The sequence below is a fragment of the Zootermopsis nevadensis genome, unplaced genomic scaffold, assembly GCF_977971745.1.
Source record: "Zootermopsis nevadensis isolate Lab colony 2312 unplaced genomic scaffold, Znev_1.0 Znev_ptg000030l, whole genome shotgun sequence".
Taxonomy (NCBI): Eukaryota; Metazoa; Arthropoda; class Insecta; order Blattodea; family Termopsidae; genus Zootermopsis; species Zootermopsis nevadensis.
This window is the reverse complement of record NW_028259162.1, coordinates 2,249,787-2,274,348: the sequence shown is the minus strand read 5'-3', so window position 1 is coordinate 2,274,348 and position 24,562 is coordinate 2,249,787. Positions and strand designations below refer to the sequence as shown.

At 41.6% G+C, this 24,562-nt stretch overlaps 1 protein-coding gene and 1 non-coding gene across 6 annotated transcripts in view; both read left to right on the top strand.

Annotated features, from left to right (window-relative positions):
- The first annotated feature begins 5,598 nt into the window (after positions 1–5,598).
- TRNAL-CAG (transfer RNA leucine (anticodon CAG)) lies at positions 5,599–5,682 on the top strand. Its single transcript has one exon. It is a non-coding gene; the product is annotated as a tRNA-Leu (tRNA).
- Positions 5,683–6,857: 1,175 nt separating this feature from the next.
- Positions 6,858–24,562, top strand: part of enok (histone acetyltransferase enoki mushroom) — a 68,000-nt gene continuing 50,295 nt past the window's right edge. For 3 of the 5 annotated variants that reach the window (XM_087359118.1, XM_087359119.1, XM_087359114.1), the window contains exons 1-2: positions 7,657–7,805; positions 8,749–9,579. In XM_087359118.1, the coding sequence (XP_087215244.1) occupies positions 8,974–9,579 (606 nt within the window). In that variant the 5' untranslated portion in view covers positions 7,657–7,805; positions 8,749–8,973. Of the gene's footprint in view, positions 6,936–7,656; positions 7,806–7,872; positions 8,635–8,748; positions 9,580–24,562 lie in introns of those variants that run through there. The other 2 variants (XM_087359116.1, XM_087359115.1) reach the window with 2 other exon arrangements.

Below are 24,562 nucleotides of genomic sequence, written 5' to 3'. Positions count from 1 at the left end.
TTCCTCCCTCCACCCAATTCATGATTGATTTCGTGTTTGATCTGTTTTGCACTTGGTTCAAAAGACATTGGTGATGATCAGAAAGTGAGTACAAGGTAAGTATGTGTTGTATCATTTTATGAGTCTGAATTATGACGTCACTGTGCCATGTGTAGTGTTTTTCTACATGGTCTCCGTGGAGACTGATAAGCTTATCATACTTTAACATTTTTTTTTCTATCTGCTGATTATCAAAGTCATTACTTCGTATAATCATCTGATGTCAATTTATCCTTACCTGCAGACTAATCGCCTTTATTCCATCATTATTCCTCAAACTGAAAATCACGTAAGAGGGGGTAAAGCAACCGAAATCTTAGAATGCGTGGAGCCTTGCCTCCACGATCGGGATATTTATGACGTGTGTAGACATGGGGATGTTTTCGGTTACGTTTAATGCAGTGGAAGGTGGCGAGAGGTTAGCTGCATGGAAGATTGTGGGAGGGAGGAGGCGGGTTGTTATGATCGATTTGTAGGGCGAACAATATTATTATGTATTATTCCATGTCCGTACTGGCCGTTTGTATTGTCTGGTCTGAGTGGAAGGGTCGTTTATTTTACGTCATGCACTGGCTGTTGGATTGGAGAGAGAGAGATATTGATCCTCAAAACACTGGTCAGTTACCCGCGAGCTAAGCCGTCTCCCTGGTTCACATTCTCGAGTGGCTGTGATGGATGGGGGAAATTTTCATAATTTGTAATATTCGACAAATTTAATGAGGTGATTAAAGAAACTAGAATTGGTCGGAAGGGACATCATTGGTGAAATGGGAAAAAAAGTATGCGTGATTTTAGATGCAGACGTTTGGGAGGAAAAGGGTTGTTAGGCTAGGAGGAGGGAGGTTGGATGGAACTGCTCAGGATCGTGTCCAGTGGCGGGGTCTGGTATCAGCGGCGTTGTATCTTCGAGTTTTGTCATAGGCGATGACTTTTTTTTAAAAAAAAAATTCGATATGTGTTCGGTTTTGCGTTACAAATGCTCCTAGCAGAAAGTTTCAAGGGATTCAAAGATTCAGCACCAAGAACACAAGAAACGAAGGGAGTGTAACTACAGTGTGTTCACTCACATCTGCCACTCTTTTATTCAAAGAATCTCCTTAGGGGAGAAAAAAAACATACGCACCTCAACCTGGTCTACCACTTATTCAAAATTTGGAATCGAGGAACGTTACGAACGACCGGGTTTCGATTCCCAGTAGTTCATGATTTTTCTCTGAACCAAAATGTCCAGACTTACATCCAGTGGATAACGAGGTTCTTTCCTCGGGGTTAAAGAAACCAGTACGCGAGGCTAGGAATGTGTGGAGTTGTACCTCCACTTCGCCATTTATCTGAAATATGCAATGCTCAATCACTTTACAGTTGTATAATTCAGTGTCACACATTATCTTTCTTCTGGTTATGCAATCCGGTTTGTTTAAAGCATTACTGCAAAGCTCTGGACATACCTCTCACGATTAAGTGAGGAGATCCCCCTCATGGATCAATAACCTCACACCAAACACATTTGGAAAATCTCCTGTCTGTGGGGGTGTTTGGGTTAAATGAGGCCACTAACGCCCCCACACATAAATTCAGAAATTATTCACGAGTTTAAGTGACTTTATGATGTATTTATAATGCCCGTATGCTGTGTTGCCAATTTGCAATGGTTGCGTAAGAGCTGTTTCCAAAGATTTTAGATTTCCAGATCACACTGGACAATTCTGTTTCCTATGCAAGCGACCCCTGCTTCGAATCTCGGCACGGATATCAGTAATTCTAAGATGTATCATTGTTTTTCTCAGCCCCTCCATGGAACAAACTTTCACATCCTTCATAATTGCCACACATAACCTCACTATCGAATCCTATTTGATGCTTAAGCAATATTATCGTTATTTTTAAGGCCGAGTGAACTAGTGGTCTTCCAAGGAAAGGTCTCCGTGTGTAGTTTCACTTGCAGGCTTCAATACTGGTATCTGCGATGTAATTTTGTATGTGGGCCTCTGTTGTATTGAAGTAGCTTTTTATTTCTGAGGAGGCCAAAATTCTGTTATGTTAATCAAATCTGCCTCACACATTACATGCAGAAAATGGGGGCTGGCAATATTCAATATGCAGTCATGAAAGGAAACAAAAAAGATTGTTATAAAGTAGTACAGACGGTGGTCTAGCGGTTAGAACGCTGGCCTTGTAATCCTGGGGTTTCGGGTTCGATTCCCGGCGGTTGGGCAAGGCCGTGGTCTAGGCAACACGGAGTTTTCCTCCGGGGGCTTCTTCCCCGGTTTCTCCGTGGCATCCCAACAATTACTCCATTCACACACAGAAGAAGGCAATGGCAAACCACTTCTGGATCATCTGCCAAGAACGTATATGAACAGGTCCCAGTCCGAGAAAGGGATGGAAGGATCCTGTTCATATGGACCTGTCGTCGGACTCTATTAAAAAAAAAGTAGTACAATCTCCCCCTCACTTGTGGTAAAACGGACTGTTGTAAATCAATACGCGTACCGTCAGCGATTTGCCGATCGCCGGGTGATAAACACTGGATTGACCAGCCAAATAATTTAAAATAGAAGTTCCGCAGAACAGACTGTAGTCCCCCCCCCCCCCCCACATTCTCCGTTTCAGCCCCGCGACACAAAACACCACTTTATCCTGACGCGGAAGACACGGGGGTAGTGAGGATGGGGTGTGAATATGCCACTCACTTTTCGTGGATGAAAATCTCATCCTCTCCTGTCCCTTTGCGTATAAGAATTCGCGAAAATCCCGTTCGGTTCTGGGCTGTGATAAAACAATGTACAACGACCACCTTAACACACAACACCTCGGTATCACAAACGAGGCTGTGGCCATCGAGTCATGTGTGCGCAGCGAATGTGTAGTGATTATGTATTTACGTTTTACTTTATTTCGGAGTGGTCTCATCCCTTCAGACTGCCCATTTTATCTCTTATGATTTTATATTCTTCATAATAACTGATAAAATGTAAAAAAAAACTTTCTCATTATGGAGTTTTCTGCAGTCCCTGTCATAACCCTTCTGAGAACCAAGTATTCTCCGAAATACCACAATCTGTGTTCGCCTCAGATTATCTCTCCCTTTAAGGAATTCCGACCAAAATTCTCCATTCATTTATATATCCCCCCATGCACGAAACTTCGTCACATTTAGAAAAGATTTATTGTCTACTTTCCCTTCACACCTCTCCACCCGTTTCTTAAAGATTCTTTTTAATATTATCCTCCTGTCCGCTCCTAAATCCCCCAATTGGTCACTCCTCTTAAAGATGCCCTACAATAATAATATACACCCTCCCACGTGCGTCATTAACCTAACCTACCGTCAATCAATCGTCGCTTGAAAATGAACAGTAAATATGACGTCAAAACATAAACTGACCTGCTCTGTGACGTTCGTTCCTATTGATTTAGTGAGCCGTGTGCTCGGAGGCTTAGTATATAATGTAATGGCAATAATTAGTCAGTGGAAAAGTAATTAATTGCACGACAAAAACAGTGCAGGTCCGGCGAGCGCACTGCGTTCGCTGATTGGCCAGTAAGCAGCGTTCCTCAACTTTTTTTTTATCGCGAAACGCTCTGATTTGTCAAAAGAAACTATGGATGATGAACCAATGTGTTTTTGTATTACAAGTTTTAATTACAAAAGATAAGAAATTGTCCCCTTTTTTATGACGTGCGAATGTACAATTTATTATAAAAATTTGCGGCAAGCTTGAAAATCTTGTGGGGGGGGGGGGGGGTCAGAGTTTGAAAGAATATTTGGTGCCCACTTTAAGACAAGTTTCGCCGATTCTCGTAAATGGTCTGAGTGAGTGTAACCTAACCTAACCTAACGTGGGATTTTTAAACTTTTTTATGCATTTTAAGCCGTACTCTTATAAGTTTCGAGTGAAATCGGGGAATTATAATGTCTTATATAGTTCTTTGTTCAGGAAGGTCTTAATTTAAGAATGTTAAAATGATTGTTTTCTAGGATTTTGCGCTGCGTTGTCACCTAAAATTTCTAATTGCATATTCTACACCATTCTCGTTCGTAAACCATTGAAGAACAACGGCTGACTGTTTCGATGGTCTTTATGCTAATTTATTACGCCATATCAACTGTTAAAGATACAGAGCACCGAATGAGACGTGGTAATATGACTGTGAATGATGAGTAGAGAGAGGTGTAGGGGATTTAAGATTTCATCCTCTTATGTGCCTGAAAGTCGTGTCAGGATTGTCTGTTCCTCGACTTGAAGATGGAGGCACTGTGTCCCTTCGATGTAGGACAATGTAGTCTGAAGATACTGCCCTGCGTTTCAGAGGATCTCACTGCCTACATCATCAGAGTGTTTTATTATCCTGAACCCAGACGACAGGCATATCCTTTAATATGTTATTTCCTAAATAATATTCTTAGTTGATATGGCGAGGATAAAATGTTTTAATGCCAAATAGTTCGCTTATTTCTGTGATGTTTGAGAATTTTGCCCCACAGACTGACGAAGACAGAATCTTATTTGTGTACCGATCTACCGCTTGTTACATCGTAGGGACGTTATTGAATTTCTAGAGTCTCTGGAGCCAGATCTCTTCCGGGCAGAAGTTTCCCTCGGACGTATTGGCATTCAGTACGACGACAGACAACGATCAAACTCTCTTCAACTCCCCCTCCCGCACGCAACAAAATTTTGCCAAGGGAATTGACTGCTCAGTTTTTCTGAACTCAAATAAGGCTGGAAAGAAATATTGAACGTGACCAGAAAGATTTACAGACAATGTTTATGTTCGAAGAAGGAAAGGACATAGCTACTTTCGAGTTTTGTAAAGGAGACAAAGGTCTCATGTGGAGGCACGGAAGTCCTCGAAGGATAGAAGCGAAATTATCACAAACGTAAATTATGTTGCTTCTAATTAAACACTGTAAGTTATAGAAGTCTTTGGACGCTATATCATGAAGTAGATTCATATTCTCACCGCATTTTAGCAAGTTTCGATTTGAATATAATTCTTCCGTCTACATTTTGTTCTCCACTGTCGTATGTCTGTTCTCTTAAAAGTCTTGCGATAAAAATGCATTTATTTCTAGCGTCATCTATTTCATATATTCTTCTAACAATGTTGGTCTCACCATTTTTCTTCCAAACGGTGCACAGTAGGAGAACATGACAGAGATAAAATATATTTCTATTGAAAAAACAACTCTTCTTCTTTTGTTTCGGAAACTAGGCACGGAGTGTCGTAGAGAAAATGATAATTACAAAATGTTTCTCTTGAAACAATCCCGGGAATATTTTTATATATATTTTTTAGTATAAATTAAGAGCATGGGTCTCTTAATCACGTTGGAATGTCATAGGAAAACATTTTAACAACAGATTGCTGTGTGCGAGATTCGTAAGCAAAGCGTGTTAGAAAAGTTTCTACATCAATAGGGAGGTTATATTTTATTTTCCAATGCGTTTAATTTATGTTTATTAACGGGACAAAAAGTATCCCAATAAAAGAAGAAATAGGACTCTTATGGTAATGCATTGAAGTTTTACCTTTGCGACAATATGTTTACATGTCAGGATGGCCGAGCGGTCTAAGGCGCTGCGTTCAGGTCGCAGTCCACTTCTGTGGGCGTGGGTTCGAATCCCACTTCTGACAAACTTTTTTTTTTATTCTAGGAGACTGTCCCTATCATTACCACCAATTTGTATTTGCATTTTAAACCCTGTTCAGATTCCTCTTTCAAGCACTGCAAGTTTAAAAATCAGTGGAATGTAACTAGTACATTGTTCATCAAGAATGGCGGGAAGTCAAAAGTACACATTTAATTTTAACTTAATCTAAATTTGTATTATTTGTTATTAAATTGCATATAGTTTAATTTAGATAACCGGATGAATGCACTGTTTAAAATTATGCCAACAATATAAAATTATACTGTTGACGTACCTGTGGTAACGTAAATATTTATTTTCACTGAAACAAATTATCAAAGGCGAGTGGCATTGACCTAATTTAACATTTTTAAAGCAGATTGTTGTTACATTACAAGCGAGAGTCTTCTGGAGCGGCTGGTGAAATTTGCTTGTATTTCTTGAGCTCTGTTTATATGTGCTTCCTGCTACTACATGTTACATTTTTAAGACCGCTGATAGGCTAGTCAAAATGGGATAGACTAAACAAGACAGGATTAAGATTCGCAGTAAAATGTACACACACCCCGTTAGGTCGAGCACACTCGACAAGACAGTGTTGATCAGCATTTGTTGCCGTGGAGACGAGTCTAATATTACGAAACTGGGAAGGGGGGGGGGGGGTTTATCGTTATGACATAACTAAGCATTTCTACAATTGAGCTGAGGAATGATTTCGTTTGAAGTCAAACAAACAGACAACTTGTGACGATAATATTAAAATGGAACTTCATTTTACTTAAACTGTTGTGTCCAGATCCTCTCTACCAAAGAGTACAGGAGATTTTCTCGGCTGGTATAAAATTGATAACGAATAAAGCTGATCACTCGCGTCGTATAGTGCCAAGGTAAAAAATGAATGGATTCCACCATTGCTCTGCATGCAAAGGACCAGTTAGATGCACATTCTACAGAGACATTTCCACTAGCAGTAATAACAAACAGAATTTATGAAATCGCTGCCCTGCTTAGATGTATATACTTGCTATGTAGAAATGGGGCTTCTGTATATTAGACAACATGGAGTCTTCAAACGTGGCATGTATTAATAAGTACAGGCTGTACTTCTTGGTAAAAGTGACGATGCAAGCGGTTTATAGTTCGCCTAATAGATGTCAGCAGTAGTCTTTAAAAAAAAGCATGTCCGTGCTATGACTTCGAATTGGACAAGTGTATTAAGCAGGTTATAATGAAGTACAGGAGTGATCTTTTGTTCAGGTATTTACCTCTTTTTTTCGTAGTTGCTGCCCTGTTTGGCATTGACTGATACTGTCAGTGATACGCCTGTCTGACTTGTACTGACGTACTATTCAATCATAATGAAACATATATTGTAGCCGTCGATACACCAACTCTCAATTATTAAAAAAGATAATATTATTTTGAAAGTTATATGCTGTTTGTTGTGGTCCGTTATAATGTCTGGAGAGTTGAGGTCTTGAATTTTATCACTCAATTTATCAGGTAATGAGTTATTGTTTTTCTTTCGTCTGTGCATATGAAACATTTCATATCATATTTCAACACATTGAACCAATGGGCAAAATTCTTTTATGTCCCACAGGCTGTATCAAACACACATACCTAGCCACTTCACACCGATTAGAGGAATTTATCCAATGATAATGTGTAATGAAACCTTAGAAGCCAATGAAATTAAGCGTACCATGTTTATTTTTGTGTCGTTGATCACCCGCCAAAAGATTTTATTATGCCACTTATGATTGGGGAAATAGAGATAAGAATTTAGTTATGTAATATAATTGTTTGCGGATACTATTACACAATTACCACGTATAATGCAGGTCATGTAAGTACTTTAAATTTAAAATATTGAGGAATAGATGAAGAAGAAGTTCACGTTTAAACGATGTTACCGCCACAGATCGAACTTTAGATTCTCCTTTACGCCATAGGCTACGTTGCTGTATGGATGCGCGGTAGCCATCTTGTCAGAAGTGTAAACCTTTGTTGATTCGGTGATATGTTGTCGTGTTTCAGTCTATTACTGTAATTAATGTTGTTAGACATTGTTTGTGGAATCTAATAAACCTGTAAATATTGTAAGAGAACGATACAGCACTTAAGGTAAGCTTGATATAGTACAAGAGTGATGTGGGAAGTGAGAAATTTGTTTTTTCATGCACGCTAAGCGTAGACTGAGCAGTTTCGTTGGCGCGTACGGGTGTGTGTGCAAGCTCTGTGTTCGGACGCATTTATATAATTGATAGCTGTGTCGTCAGCATTCGATATGTCACATCGGGTATCGCCAATGTCTAGTGATTGATATTGATGTTCTGTGACGTTGCTGCCTTGGTTCTACAGTGAAAGAATTGACCTGAATTTAGAATCTGTAAAACCGCCCAAGATGGCTGCCCGACGGGAATTTGGACATTGGTTATTATACGAGCTTCTTATGAATTTCAAAATGGTTGCGTATGAGTGATGCAATCGATGTCGCTTGGTTATGATATTAATGTTAAAACTCTACTTAATCGCGCTATGGAGTGTAGTGTTGTGTATTTGTTGTTATTTTCTGTAAAATTGAGGTTATTAAATGTGGTCGCGGCAGCTGTGTCTCGGCTAAGGGGAACGGGCTAGGGGGTGCGGACATACCGAAGAATGCTGACGCTCCCTGGGCAGTGGGACGGGGAGATCCGCGGTACTTTGTGCGTTGTTGTTGAGTCGAGTTACGACGTTGTACAGTAAAGACACGTTTTATCTACATGTGGTGCAAATAGCGTTTTTAAGTTCCACTGTTTTGTGCGATGGATATTAAATATTTTTCTTTGAGAAATATATGTAAAGAAACGCTCATTGCAACAGTTGTGTTTAGTGTTTATACATATTTTACATACGAGTAATGCAGTAGTTGACGTACATCGCTCTCAGTGCCCTGATTTTATTTTGGTTGCAGGTACAGAATGTCCAGCTATTTTTTGTGTTGGGATCGTTGAATTTTTTAATTAATGCAGGTGTGATTTTATTTTATTATTGATTTCTAAAATGCATTGTATTTTTTCCTTTTCAGATGCTTGTTTGTTGCCTTCATTAAGGTTAAGTGAAAGAAGAACGGGACGAGGCGAAAGGCGGGACTCCGTTGTCATGTGTTCCCGCCCGGAGCCTGTCACAGAATGAGGGGAAAATATGTGAACGTGTATAGTGCAGTGATGTTTTTGAACGGTGGATAGGAAATGTGAGCAACACAGTGACGTAATTTTACTATTATTTCCAGCGAATAGAAGTAGTCGTGATCATGAGAGATCAAGAACCGGTGAGCCATGCAACGTGGACCACATGGATCTTGGAAGCCATTCGCAAGATCCGGAGTCAGAAGCAGAGACCGTCTGTGGAAAGAATTTGCAATGCGATCCGTCAGCATCACAGTTTCAACGAGGATGTGATTGCCGATAATTTAGAGCAGGCTGTCAAAGAGGGCAGTGTGCTTAAAGTATTCAACAAGGGCCAGAGTTCGTACAAGGACCCTGGTGGGCTGCAAAGTCGGCAGCTGAACGTTTCCAAAGGGACGGATCTGTCAAAAGTGATCGCGAAAGCAACTCGCGAGTTAGGTAAAAGAGACGGATCGACTTTAAAAAGTATCGAGAAATACATACGGCAATCTCATGCGGTGAATCTTGCCTCCGGGGATGTTGATTTTAGATCGTTGTTACGGATCTCCGCGAAACGTGCCGTTGCTCGTGGACTTGTTTGTCAAGAAGGACGCTTGTTCCGGTCCGTGGCCCGGCCAACGTCTGCTAGTGCGATTTCTAGCGTCGAAAAACCACCGAAACGGCAGTCTGTTTCACCAAGCAAACATCGCCGGCATTCGGAGAGTCATGTCCAGGCGGCGGACACGCCTAAGGTAAGTCGTGCTGCATGTGTGTGTTTGAGCCGTCTTGTCTCAGAAATGCAGGTCTCAAACCTGCCCGATATTTGTTTTTTTAAAATCTGTTGAAGTTTAAAAGCAGTTGATTTTACCCGTTCCCAGTTTGCTCTCTGCGTGCTTTTCTGTTGCTGACCACGTGTTCGCTCACTCACTATGACGTCATAACGTTGCCCTTGGTCTGGAAGCGGCATTTTAGCGCTCAAAAAAATTCGGAATCTCCCCCCCCCCCACAAGTTATTGAAATGGATCAAAGCACTGGGTACATTAACGCCCTTGACAGGAATTTATTTGTCGAAAAGTGTTTTAATATTATTGTTTGCTTTGTTTTCATTCACACACAAGGCTTTGCATGATACGTATATGTAAAATGATGATCATTGTTAGGTCCGTTAGGTTTGGATGATGTTTTGACGTATTTTCACCATTTAGCAACACAAATTAAGTTAAAAAAAGTGATAATATCTGGAAACGCTGATTTTTTGTTGCGCCCGTGAAGACTCAATTGTTATTTAGTCGCCACGAAACCTATGTTTATTCTACATTTGCGAATCATGCGACACCTAGTTTGCGAGGCGATTGTTGGTAAATTGTTGCGTGCTAAAACAGACTTTGTAAAGTACATGTTAATAAGTTTCTTTATGTGGAAGACAACGCAGCATCCTGTTAACAGCCGTTAGACCATTCACAGAAACAACAGTATTTCCAGTCATTTTATAATTCCCATTTCTTATTAAAAATGTATTTTACTGTCGTAAGGCGAACATAAGCGTAATTGACTTCTGTTACTGATTCGTTTACTCGTTATGTTGTAACGTGCATGCTAATATGAGAGTAATTTATTTCAGGATAGCTTGCAAAACCCCTCAGTTCTGCTTAGGTAATTTGAAATTTCTGCTGATGGTTTGCATGGAAAGCAGTACTGTTAGAATCTGTATATTTAAAAAGACAGCTGCTGTCACCAGGTTTCACTGGGACTCACCGGTAAGTGCAACCCTCTCACCCCGCTAAACGAACCCTTCTTAAGCATTTCCTAGAAGGCGCCCTTCGCCTTTATGATCTGGGGGAAAACTTAGTGTGGTCTTCTCATATGTTACGTTCGTACGTGGACAATGCAGGTGACGGGGAGGTGGGGGGAACAAGCCGAGGACACGTCCAGCCTTGTTTTCACTTTGTTCTGCAGTAGCCGTGTTTGTACAAATTGGTAAAGTTTATGTTCATAATTCTGTTAAAATATCCTCCTCCTCCTCCTCCTCCCCCCCCCCTCGCCATGGTCGTCCATTGCGTGGCGTGGCAACGCTGTATGCAACAACACCGGTCCAGCTAGTTTGTAGTTTCCCATTTTAATCCAATGTCTCTCTCTCTCTCTCTTTTTCTCTTCTCGTTTTCCGCTCCTCTTCGTTTTACCTTTCCCCCCGGTCTCCTCTTTGTTATTATGTAACTCACGGGGTGGACTCTTAAACAATTGAATAGACGGACGAGCTAGAAGGTAAGGCAGGGCTCTGCAAACATCGTCTCTTTTACAGCCGCCATTTTTTCAGCTCAAAAGCGACATAACGCGTATTGCGATGATACCTGGTCTGTTAATTCACTTGGTAGTAACAGTCGGCGTCGTTGTTCTTTCTGTGACAGTAGGTTTTTTTAATGTTTCCCGCTTCTGTTCAGGTTTTTTGGGGTATTTGAGGTTTGAACCTCGCATCAGAGACTGGTTGTCCAGACTGTTTTTTTTTGTAGGTTCCTGAGGCCCACTCTGTGTGTCATTATTGCTTTAAAATTAGTCATTGCCACTTCCTTCCACATCCCTTCCATTTAAACATTTACAGACGTGCCATTCGACTCAATGAAATCTATTGTTGATAGATCGTCTTTAAATGACCCAGAGAGTAATAAAGGTCGTATATTAAGAAGGAAATATATGTCTGTACATGAGCACCTTACCTTAAGGGCTTGAAATGGACGTGGTAATAAGACCCCCCCAGACATTATCAGATTTCGGCCGTCAAATTATCTCACCTCGCCCCAAGTCTCTGCCGGTAGTCGAACTGCTGACATTCCGTATCAAGTATTCTGTCACAGGTACACGATTCAATTTCTTAAATTTCACTGCGCAGGTAAAAGTCGATCGGAGCGAAACGAGGACTGTGTGGGCGTGGTGTTGAATGTTCAGGATAGCTTGCAACCGCCTGTGACAAGAAGCAGCTGCTACCCGTTCAGTGGTACAACAGCTCCCCCCCGAGCCATCCGAAATTCACCCCAAGTAACGTGCTGTTAAAAATACAACCTCCGTTAGGGTTACAACCGCTTCCACGGTGTTAAGCACCCTTAGGCGGTTAGTGGTTCCGCGCCTTTCAAAGGCACGTGAGCGAATATCCTACGTTTTAACCCTGGGAATTATTTTATCGTTAACATTATTTCTGTTGAAAATGTGTTACATCTTTGTGTGACTGAGAATGTTGGTTAGGAGTGAACATTAGGTTGACATCGAAATTTAATTATATTCTATCCTTTCGGAGCTCCTTTCGTCTATCAATTTCTGTTGATATTTAATACTTCGTTTTTCAGTGTTTTTCTTTTGCTCTTTTGTTAAATAGTTCTGATGTTTTAGTTCTATACGTCGCTGTTCAGAGGCCAGCTGTTATTGGTCAGTCAACTTTCTACGTCCAGCCCCACCCTTGCAAGTCGATCATAAAGTCAGTTTTCGTAATATATCGAATGAGTATTATAACTTGAATGAGTAGTATTATTAGTATCAGTTGACCTTGTTGGTGTTGGTACTTGAAATAGTTGATAACCTCTTTTTTCACTTATCTTCATTCCTTAAATAGGTCTTCAGCGTCATTTATACCAACACAACAATGACGAGTAAACAAATGGCAACAAATTGGTTGGCGACGACGACAAATCAAATTGTTGTGTTCTATTATAAATAGAATACAACAATGGCGAGTAAACAAATATTTGTTTGATGACGTCATTTTTGGCTACAAATAGGTTGGCTACGAAATTGGTTGGCTACAAATAGGTTGGCTACGAAATTGGTTGGCTACAAATAGGTTGGCTACAAATAGGTTGGCTACAAATTGGTTGGCTAGAAATTGGTTGGCTACAAATAGGTTGGCTACGAAATTGGTTGGCTACAAATAGGTTGGCTACAAATTGGTTGGCTAGAAATTGGTTGGCTACAAATAGGTTGGCTACGAAATTGGTTGGCTACAAATAGGTTGGCTAAGAAATTGGTTGGCTACAAATAGATTGGCTACAAATAGGTTGGCTACGAAATTGGTTGGCTACGAAATTGGTTGGCTACAAATAGGTTGGCTACAAATTGGTTGGCTACAAATAGGTTGGCGACGACGACAAATCACAGATTTTTATAATACTAGGGCAGAACGCTCCTTTCGGAGCTCCTCGGAGGGGCTGGTCAAGTTTTTAAAAAGCATCCAACCCCTTCGGGGGGGGGGGGGGGGGGTTGGTTGCGTTTTAAAATCTTGTGTAAGAAACTAAATTAAACCCCCCGAATGGAGGGTTAAAACACTTGACCAACCCCTCCTTCGGGGGGGTTGGTTACGTTTTAAAATCTTAAGTAAGACACTAAACTCGGCATTGTTGTGGAACACAACAATGCCGACTTAGTTTATAGTTGACATTGTTGATGACGTCATTCTTTGACGACAACGGGGAATCACAAATTTTTATAGTAGAGAAGAAGATATTGTTGTGTTGTACTCGGCATTGTTGTGGAACACAACAATGCCGAGTATAAACAAACATAAGTTGACATTGTTGATGACGTCATTTTTTGACGACAACGGGGAATCACAAATTTTTATAGTAGATATATATACACATACATATGCATGAACTCGTTGAACAAACGTGTTCACCGACACGATCTTTGGTTCTGTCGGACGTCTCGTTATCTTAAAAAGTAACTGACGTAATTTGTTTGTCAGTTTTGCGATGCACGTGGAAAATGAAAATGTTCGAAATTTGCATTAGTACTGAGCAGGGAGTTTACTTACGAAACACAGTATACGTGTTATGTCGTGAGTTGTAATTAAGAAAATTTAATATCAGGGCGAATCCTTCCTTTTCTTTCAGAGTGCAAACGGAAATGTTTATATCGACAAAACTTCGTAGCCGATCGTCAAGATTTGACTTTAGATAAGGGATTCACGTGGTACGTCTTTCTTATCGGAAAAGATATTAAGCTACGGGATTTAATTTGAGACGAACCGTTGTATGCGTTAGTAACTCTTGAGAAACTGATGGTCGCTCATGGAACCAGAAACTCACTGTCGTCTTCAAGAACACCACGCCAACTGTTTTAGTCCCGAGTCTGACCAGTCCAGTCCAGTCCAGTCCTTCAGGTACATTTTTAATTTCGTTCCGGGTGGAGACTGTCCTGACAATTGTCCATGGTTTTCCTCAGTTTCTGCGGGCGAAATTCTAGGAGAGAACCTCCCCGCCCTCGTACCCACTGACTGGTTGGGGGCCACTACGACCAGTCTGGACGTTGTGAAGAGGGAAATCCATCGTCACCGCCTCCTTCCAAATCCTTACCTACCCACCGTTTTTCATATTGTTCTCAATAACATCTGCATTTCAAACACCATGTTCACAGGACCCAAGTTGGGTCTACGACCTGTGAACAGATTCTCGTGCTGTTTACCTGAAATGGGGCAGAGTTCCCGGCTGGTTACTGTGGGCTTGTTTCAGAGCTGTGTATTTGATGGTTGGACAAACAAATGGACCAACTGGTACGATAAAATAACACGGGAAGAAGTCTCAGAAATAAAGAAGTAATTGCCCCGACAAAGTTGCAGCTGCTGTCAAGAAAAAGCAGACCCGGTAATGAGTGGTTCCCCGATAACCCCCCCCCCCTTCCTTGCCATGCTTCAGTTCCCTTGGCCGAAGACCGACTTGGTTGTACTCTCTAGGGAACGTTTTAATTACGCGTAGGGTGTAAGGGACATCCGAGGCGCTTGATCTCGAAATAGAGATAGAATCTGTCGTTACTCCACGTGAACTGACGTGAGGGGTGTAGCCAGTCCGAGCTTTGAACCGCGTACCTTCCGAATACAAAGCTGTTCCGATGTTATTTCTGTTTGACTTCCAGTGACCTGTGATTGTAGTTGTTATAGCTTCTCGGAAAGAATTGCTCTGATCTGTTTGTTTGTTGTGTTCCTGTCGGTCGGCATGGATACCGCGTTCTGGCGTGTGCCAGTGTGAAGGAAGGTCCATGATCCATTAGTCAGTCGAGGGCCTGCGCTTCTAGCCGAGGTGCGGGGGTGGAAAGAAGATCGATACGTATTATATAGGCCGTAGGCAAATTCTAGAACGGCCTCACCGTCGTTAAACCTGTTCCCACAGCAGAAAGTATCAATTGACTTCTCGTAGCTTTCGCCTGCTGATTTGTCTACGCCCAGGACAGCGTTTGTGGACGATGAGATCATTGTCATCGTCTGTGATCGGTTCAACGACGAGGATTTATGCTCACTAGGTTAACGTTTTACCAAACGTAGTGGCTTGAGTTCTAGGCCCTCGTGAGTGTGGGTTAATGCAATGAGAGACGTGGCCTGAGGAAGGGCACGGAGACCATTGAGCCTACCGAGATTTTATCCGAGTACTTTTCATCAGCTGCACGTTTGACGTGATATTTCTTATTCTCTGTACGTAAGGAGCTTTAGATTCGTTGTCTGGTATTCGAGGGTTTTGCGCTTTGATTTTCGGGGATGAACGGAGGGGGTACGTTAAGTACTGTACATCTCGCATAATTATATTTGATTTATTTGCGGGGAATCGAAACCCGGTATCACGGATGTGAGGGCGAGGAAGAAGCTGTTTGGGGAGTTGGTAGCTTCACGCTTCGGCTCGTTTTACCCGGAGACCGGTAGTCCATAGGGCTTGGAGACGAAGAGGATTAATGCGGATTTCCGTGAAATAGGTGGTCAGTGTATCGGGATATTCAGGGAAGGGTTCGTTGACACAATGGCGTACGTCTTTTCGTGGTAGAAGGTCTCACTGTCCATGTTCGTGGAAGGTATCGTCTTGGTTCTGTTGTTGCCAGCTGAGGTTGTGAGGCTCAAAGGACGAAAACTTTGCTTGGTGTTGGTATTAGTCATCGTCCGATGAGTCCCGTTTGTGTGGGAGGACAGTGATGTTGCCAGCTCGTGACCTGGCCAACTAAAATCTCGAATGGGTCTCATCGTGCAAGCTGGGGGGGGGGGGGGGCCATGGTATGGGTGGTTTCCAGATATTTCAATCACGCGATTTTACACTTTTCTTAACTTTACTAAGTATGGGGAGGGGGGGGGGGAATCGGAAAGGATTAATTCGCAGAAAAGTTTTTAAACCTCGGGGACGTGGAAAGTGTGCAATAAATTACTACTACGTCGTGACTCAGTCACAAGCAACACCTTGCGGTGTTGCCGTTTTGTGTTTTTAAGGATTTTCTTAGTACAGGTAGGCGTTCTTGCTACCTGGGTTCGCGCGTTCATGGTCACACCTCTGTTGGACCTAACCTCAACAGTTTAATGACAGGGACGTGATGAGTTTATCATTTTATTTTCTTTGCGATTTCCTCCCCCCCCCCTCGCTACCTGTGTTGGCCAAAAAGACGTCGTCACACATTTCTTGCGTTCCTTATAAAATATGTGAAAAACTAAAATTAATGTTCTTTTCAGAGTAATTGATTCTTTCGAACATTCGCTTTGACACGACGATGTAATAACGTTCGATCTCCATAAATAATCCCATATGCCACACTTGCTTTGACAGTAACACTTCATTTTGCTTTCGTGGGTCTTGGATGTTTGTTTATAAACAGCGATTATTTCCTTAAACAGCGTTAACCAGTTGATCTTCGTAATGGTGAAGTGTGGTGTTTTCTTCGCGGTACGCACTGAATTCTTAAATGTAATTTAGACGATCTATGATTCTCACTGTAAACAGCGATTATTTCCTTAAACAGCGTTAACCAGTTGATATTTGTAATGGTGAAGTGTGGTGTTTTCTTCGCGGTGCGGACTGGACCCATAAATATTAATGTATGATTCACGCGTCTGGTTTAGAAGTGGGAAGAGAAGGAACGAGTCCGCAATGAAACATGTACAAGTCGGGCAGCCAGCTGTATTGATTGAAGAATGACGGCGTCTGTGAGATATTCAGATGCATCGTGGAAGGTGGGCGTCTCTGCTCGTGGGCGAGTGACGTGGAGATCACATGCTGGATGCCCAGGTTCCCCTCCCGACATCGCCTGTGGCTCAGATGTGATTTCGTGTCTGAATCGAACCATTTCAGAGAGCAGAGACACCGGGTGATGGCGTTAAAATGTTTACGTATTTGGAATGTGGCGATCGTACCCAAGTTTATATTTATTTTGTTCATTTTCTGCATAGACAAAAGCTGGTTTGGTATCTTATCGAAATTGGTCATGGCTCTCCTAGAACTTTACCTTGTTTTACCTCTGTCTTGTCTCTTTTTGTGGGCGTGCGCACTAAAAAATGCCGAGCTGATTAGCAAACTGTAACGCGTGGAACCAGCTTCGTTGAAGTAATCAATTCCATTTCCTCCTCGTGATTAAATAAAACAGCGTGTAATTTTCCGCAGATGTCTTTTTTTGTCTGTGTTGGGGTCGTAGGTGATATTTTACGACGCATAAGAGGACACGCCACATGGCAGACTAGCAGGCCTGCATATGACGTCACCCTGGCGCGTCACGGGGTTGACGTTTAGGGTTACCCGTTTCAGGAGACTAGGTCAAAGATTGAAATGGTTAAATGCCGGACGGACAAATGGACGTCTTGTGGCTTCGGAAACGTAGGCCTCAAGGCAGGAGTAAGCGATTAATCGGCGTAGTAATAAACGATAAGTGGGAATAATTTGAATTCCTCCACCTTGTGGTGTGGTGAAGGGACTGCTTGCGAGATTTAACACGCTGCCAGCCGGGAATTGATGCCTCGTCACGGGTTCACTCGGTGATCGATGTTTTCAGGGGAGGGGTGGGTGAATTAGTCGCCGCTTGGGCGGACCAGCTGACGGACATGCGAACCATACAGGGTGTGCAGGAAATTACGCCGAGATAATTTTGTGTCAGGATAGTCATTTGTACGTGTTTCAACACACGCTTTTCATATTCTATAAAGAAATTTGGGCTGATAACTTTTGAAGAAGCTGTTGGAATGGAATGAAATTTAGCATAAATGTCGTGCCACCAGAGGGAGACTAATGTTTGAATTTTTGAAATTTCTTACCACCAGTGCGAAATGCTGAGGGTAACTATGTGTGTGGCAAGTTTAACTTACCCGGAAGTCAAGTACTCGAACGCACGGAAGTGGTCTACTGAACAGCTGTTTATAGTTCCTGTTGGCCCCACCGTGTGGTATGAACACACAGTTTTTCAGGCGTCCGGGCTAAGAATCGAACTCACATCATTCGGTATCAGAAGGGATTGAATGTTTGTCCCTTTCTGTGTCTTCACACATCGTTTTACAGATCAGCTGTGATGAGTCAATAACCGCGCTGTTTTTAGATATCGTGGTTCAGGTGAAGATTCACGAGTAAACTTTTGAACTCTTCAATACCGAAGGAGGAAATGCTCCACATTCTGAAGTAGCGCGTCCTGCCAAATTCACTGCGCAGATCCCACCACGATTATGGGAACAAGTATCGATCGTGTGTTTGTTGTTCTTGTGATACGTCACGACTCAAGATCCACCCAGCAGAGTTCTCGGCGTTGGTTGTGCACTAAAGAGTGTCCTCCTGCGGGCTGGCTGATATAGCGCCTAAGTAATTTATGCATGGGATACGTACGTACAGTTTGTAAATGTAATGTACCACGAGGCACTGACTGACCTGTGTCGTGTTTCATCAGAGTTGTGGCATCTTCATACCAGCCTTTATTACTCTGTGTACGGTGGTCTAGCGGCTAGAACGCTGGCCTTGTAATCCTGGGGGTCTCGGGTTCGATTCCCGGCGGTGCCCGAATTTATAACTTGTGTTGGGCAAGGCCGTGGTCTAGGCAACACGGAGTTTTCCTCCGTGGCATCCCAACAATTACTCCATTCACACACAGAAGAAGGCAATGGCAAACCACTTCTGGATCATCTGCCAAGAACGTATATGAACAGGTCCCAGTCCGAGAAAAGGATGGAAGGATCCTGTTCATATGGACCTGTCGTCAGACAGAACACTAAATAAATACAAGGATTGTGCGATGTAGTGAGTAAGCTGACGGATTGTCGCGTGATTTTACCAAGCACCGTAATATTTTTATTTGTTCAACGACACACCCTACTTTTAGGCAAATATCCTGAAACGTCTCTCCATGCTCGAGGCATTAAGTAGCATGCTAATAAGCGAGGAGTCTTGAATAAAAGTAATTATACATGGAATGATGTTCTAAACCAGTGGTATTCAACCATTTTTTGTTCGCGTACCCCCAAATATAATTTCTCTTCAACTTTGTACCCCCAAAGTTGTTGGTGTATAATTTAAGTTATACGTAGTATATAATCTACATCTAAAATAAATTAAATAAATTACATTACTGATTATTCAGTGTTTATCATAAATAATATATATATATTTTTTTTTAAATTTCACGTACCCCCCTAAGATGTCTTCGCGTACCCCAGGTTGAATACCACTGGTATAAACACAGTAAAATAGTCGTCTTGTGTAGCTGGACTTGATATAGATTATCATTCACGGCCACTAAATAGTCTTGAGATGCTACAAGAATTGTAGTCACGTGGTTGTAATTGAATGTTTAACGCTGGTTTAAGAATGAGACCGCGTATTTAAATCCTGATAATGAACTACGGTGAGTGGTTTGGTCAGCCCTTGACCTTGGAAACAACTTGGTAAATGTCATTCCTCTTAGTTGGAGGCTGAGTTGGGTACTGAAAGCTGGTTTGTTGCTCGAGCATCTTTCTTGTTTTATAAAGCAAGTCCTAAATACGTTGCATTTACTGTGTTATTATATTTTTTGAGGCCCCTGTTTGCAGCAGCTTGTGGTGGGTAGAATCGTCATCAACAACTCAAACGACACCCGCCAGTCCTCTTCACCAGATCTGAACAGCTTTTTTTTTTTTAAAACCCACTTCGTCTTTCAGAGATCCAAGTTACGAGCTCCAGTTGATTACCCCTTAAGTAGTTGGTACGAAATCTTTGTTCTGATGTGTTTGTATTCGTGTCTTGGGCAGTCCTCGTCGCCTTTATACGCTTAATAATCCCCATGACACAGCGCTGTGAGTTTCCGTTTGCATTGGTGCGTCATCGATGTGCATTTATCCTGTACCGTCATTAGTTACACGAATGATAATAGTCTTCTAAGAAAAGTAGGCATTTTCAGAAATGACACCAAAGTTTTGAGACATCCAGTTTAGAGACCGCTTGTATTTTAATTGATAAGTTTAGTCAGTGAAAGTTGGGAGCTGTTTCATCTCGTGGACATTATCTGATCTTCACTGTCCTGCCAGCATCCCCTGGCGATATCTGCCGTCAAGCAAAGCCAAAATTGGATGAAGTCGATGTTTGCTTTGTGGCTTTGTGGCAGCAATCTCAATGCTTCGTTCGGTGTCTTTACGATGTGACGGCGACAGCGTAAAGATATTCAACGCTGTACCATTATTATTGTCATCCCAACTTTTTAGAATGGGCTGTGAAACGGGGAACGTAAATGTATGGGTTTTTAATTTGAGCGTAAAAGGGTTTTCGTGGTATAGCTTTTGATATTTCAAAGGTGTTTGTGTACACAAGCGTCTTGTAGAATGTAATTGTTTTGTCCGCGAGTTCATTGCGGTGCAGGGCGTGTGGTATGAATACAGGCGTAGAAAGGGTCTATCGGACACACAGCACAAATAATGTGTCGACGTATTCCTCGTGCGTGCCAGTGACCCCCAACACTTTGAACCAGAATGTCGAGGCGTCGGTCATAATTCGACGATGTTTGAGAACAGAGTGCTGTCGAGAATGCGCGTATTTGGACCAAAGATGGAGAGAAATTGTGATTTGCAGTCGCCTTGGAAATGACATTTAAATTATGCCAGAAAAATTTCTTTTATAGTCGATTTATGAAAGAAAAATGTTAAAGAGAATGATTAATTCTGTTTGGTACGGAACAAAAGTGGTTTCTGACCGCTAGTTTTTTTGACGTAAATACGTCTATATTTTAGGGTCAGTGTCATTCCGCAAAAAAGTGTGATGAAAATGTGTAAGATGGTTACCTAGGAAACATTTCATTACATTACCTTACCTTATCTTACATTACTTTACATTCAGCTACCACAGACCCATCTTAAGCGTAACTAATTGAAGTTGATTAAGCGATGTCTTAATCAAACTTATCTCAATTGTAAAGCGTGTATAAAGGAAATATTTAGAATAAAGCCAATATATAAACTTCCTTTCCGTATAGACGTATTTACGTCAAATTCTCCGGAACCGTGGTTCCACTGTCAACTTTTTGCATTATGGAGGGACATTCCGTGGGAACAGCGGTTGCGTGTTTGTGTCATATTTACTATGAAAATCGGAAATGCATAGAACGTTTTGGATTAGGCTGTCTTTTACATAGTGGGGCTAAAGTAGTAAGTCTACGAGAGATCTCAAAATATCTGGTCTTTGGCTGGGGTTCAAACTGAGTACCTTAAAGACTCGTTACCTCTGCACTACACCGACGATTACTTGGAGGAACCTAGGAAGAACATGTCATTGATTGCATCCGTGAGGTGTTTTGTCGGCGTTGTGAACGAGCGAGGTTGCTTTGTCGTACGTGAAAAGCTGTCATTAGTAGTTCAGATGGATGGAACGCGGAAGTGAGCAGTTTAAAATGCAACGAACCTCCTCATACCATTGCGAAGTTTTTAAAATGGTTCAGACAACTTTTGTTACCTGACCAGTCTGATACTTCGCAGCTGCGCCGCTCGTAAGAGTGCATGCTATTCTGAAAGCCGGAAAGAGAAGATTCCCGGAAGATGAATAGAGAGAGATCTACCATGATGAGCTAGTTCAGAGAAGCCAACACGTTGCCAAATCTGTTAGAAAGGCCGCCAGCGCGAACGAGTTGCATTACAGGGCTTTACAGAGTTTTTGCGATGTCTTAGGCACTCAGATAGCATCTGTTTCGCCCTTTTTTTAATAGTATATGTTTGGGGAAGTTTCCAGAAAACGTTATTTCGAACAACTGACTACGTGCACGTCACATACTGAGAATTTACGTAAAAATGTAAATTCATGTCTTAATTTCGCCGGGTTTCGCGTGATATTGTAAAGTGAACATGTTTTAAATGGGAATTCTGAAGGTTTGACCACAGTTATGCAATTCAGTTCATTTATTTAAGTGCTTGTCAACAGCCAAATAAGGCCAATAACAGCCAAGCACTAAACCAGAGTATTTTATGTAGTGTTCTGTCTGACGACAGGTCCATATGAACAGGATCCTTCCATCCTTTTCTCGGACTGGGACCTGTTCATATACGTTCTTGGCAGATGATCCAGAAGTGGTTTGCCATTGCCTTCTTCTGTGTGTGAATGGAGTAATTGTTGGGATGCCACGGAGGAAAACTCCGTGTTGCCTAGACCAAAAACATTACAAATACAAGAACAAATAAACACATGAAACTAAATATATAAATGTAGTTATGTTGTTAATTTAATATAAAATGCAAATTTATTTTATTTTTTTGGGGGGGGGCACTGGTGGGATAAAAGTCAGTGTTTCAGAATTTCGAACCCATTATGAGATCCTCTAATTGTAACCGACAGGCTGATTGCTTGATCCCATCTCTTACTGGGTAATTATTTTCCAAAATAACTTAATTAATTACTATAAATATACAAGGAGGAAAGAAAGAAATAAACAGAACTCTGTTCGGCCACACAGTTCATTACGTAAGTCGAAACGATTTAAACTAGTTTCCGAATATAAACTCTGGCGTACTAGTATTTTATTAACGATTCAAGCCGCTAATATAATTTACTCGGTACAATCAGACAGGCACTCAAGCTTAACTTCTGTTTCGTACATCCAACACGCCCTAAAATACGATGGCGTCGCTATACATTCTGGAGAGAATTAATCTAATAATTCATATGGGTATAAGCACTCTCTCCATGCCACTGAGGAGTTGTGTGCGACGGGCAAGTAACAGACGGTGTTCGTACGCTGTTCTGGTAATTCAATTACTGAATAACTTGTCTTTTTGGGGGTACAACCCCTGTGCCACAAGCTCACATTGTGTGATCGCGACCTTATGAAAATTATCTCAGTCTGAGTGATCCGTAGTGGAGAATGACTTTCTACGAGCCACACGTAATTCTGTACTTCTATGAGATTTTTTCGAAGATGAAAATATCTTTCGTTCTGTACCTGTGTTAATTAAGGCAGGCTGGAATAACGTCGAGAGAGATGGTTTTAGAAGCGTTATGCCACTGCTGTCTCATCGATTCTTCGTCGGTGTAAACACTGAGGTTGGCAGTCAGTAATAAGGTAAGCACGCCAGAAGGCTGGTCTTTTCTTTCCCTCGTAACAGGAAGTTAGGAGTCACGTACAGTCCCGTTCATGAAAAAGTTGTGCTCCGGGAAGCACATGTCAGAATATATTACCGAAATTGCAGGTAGAAAGGTGGTTTCGATGTAATTACGCGTATGTTATCTCTGCGGTCATATTTTTTTCCTTTCCCTCAGTGAAACATGTTTTTTTTTGGTCTGTCTTTGTTTGGTTTTTCGTAGGAGTGGGGTAAGGAAGTAGGACAGGAAGATGGTTCCAAAGATGACAGAAAGATAAAGTTTTACAAGGAGCAGATGGCGTAAAATCTTGTATCGGGGCATTCTGTTGTGTTTTTCGTGCATTTATATGTTATTCACGTATTATCATGTCACTCCAGAACATGTTTCGACCTTAATGTGGTCATCACCAGGTTCACTTCAACTCTGCTTATTCACCCAAATCGATATGTTTTGTCGTATTACATATTGTATGCTGATTTTGAAGGTGGTTAACCACTAGAGCAGTGGTAAACAACCTGGGGTACGCGTACTCCCGGGGGTACGCGAAGACATCTTAGGGGGTACGTGAAATTTAAAAAAAAAATATGATAAACACCGAATAATCAGTAATGTAATATAATTTATTTTAGATGTAGATTATATAATATATATAACTTGAAATATATACCAACAACTTTGGGGGTACAAAGTTAAAGAGATATTATATCTGGGGGTACGCGAACAAAAAAAGTTGAATACCACTGCACTAGAGAACAGTCCCAAAACCATAATACTAGTAAAACGACGTTGAAGCCCTCGTAGAAATATTTTCTACCTCGTCTGGTCTTCGTTACTTTTTCTGTGTGATGTTGGTACCGTGTCTGAAGTGATGCTGTTGAACGACGGTATCATGATGTAATAGACCAGGGGTTCGCAACCCTGACCAGCCGACGTGTTTTTGTGCGGCCCTCGTACGATTTTTGTAATAAAAAGTGGGAGGGGAGTGGCCCAAGGGCTGAGAACCCCCTGCGGTAGACACGTGTTGTGCGTCTAATGACGGAATACGAAATGACAGTCGTACGCAATAGAACGCTTTAAAGTCACGTATAATTTCCATCCAACCTCGAGGATGCAACAGCGGAGCAGCTGTTCAAATGAGAAATTGGACGGCCACCAATTTAATTAGTTACGGAACCACGCAAGAAGTCATTTGATATTCAAACTTAGTATACATTACGTTCCGAGACGTTCAAATTAGTGTAGATCTCCAGGATTATAATATTATGGAAATATAATTTTTTTAATTACTTTCCGGTTCGAAATTCTCGCATAGGTGTAGGACTTTTTAAGGATTTAGGACCTCTGCTGAAGTCAAATGTGTACTTCGACGGAATTGGTCGATTTTACCGGATGATCTTTAAAGCCCGATTGTAACTGTATCACCTGATGTGCTTATCAATAACTCACA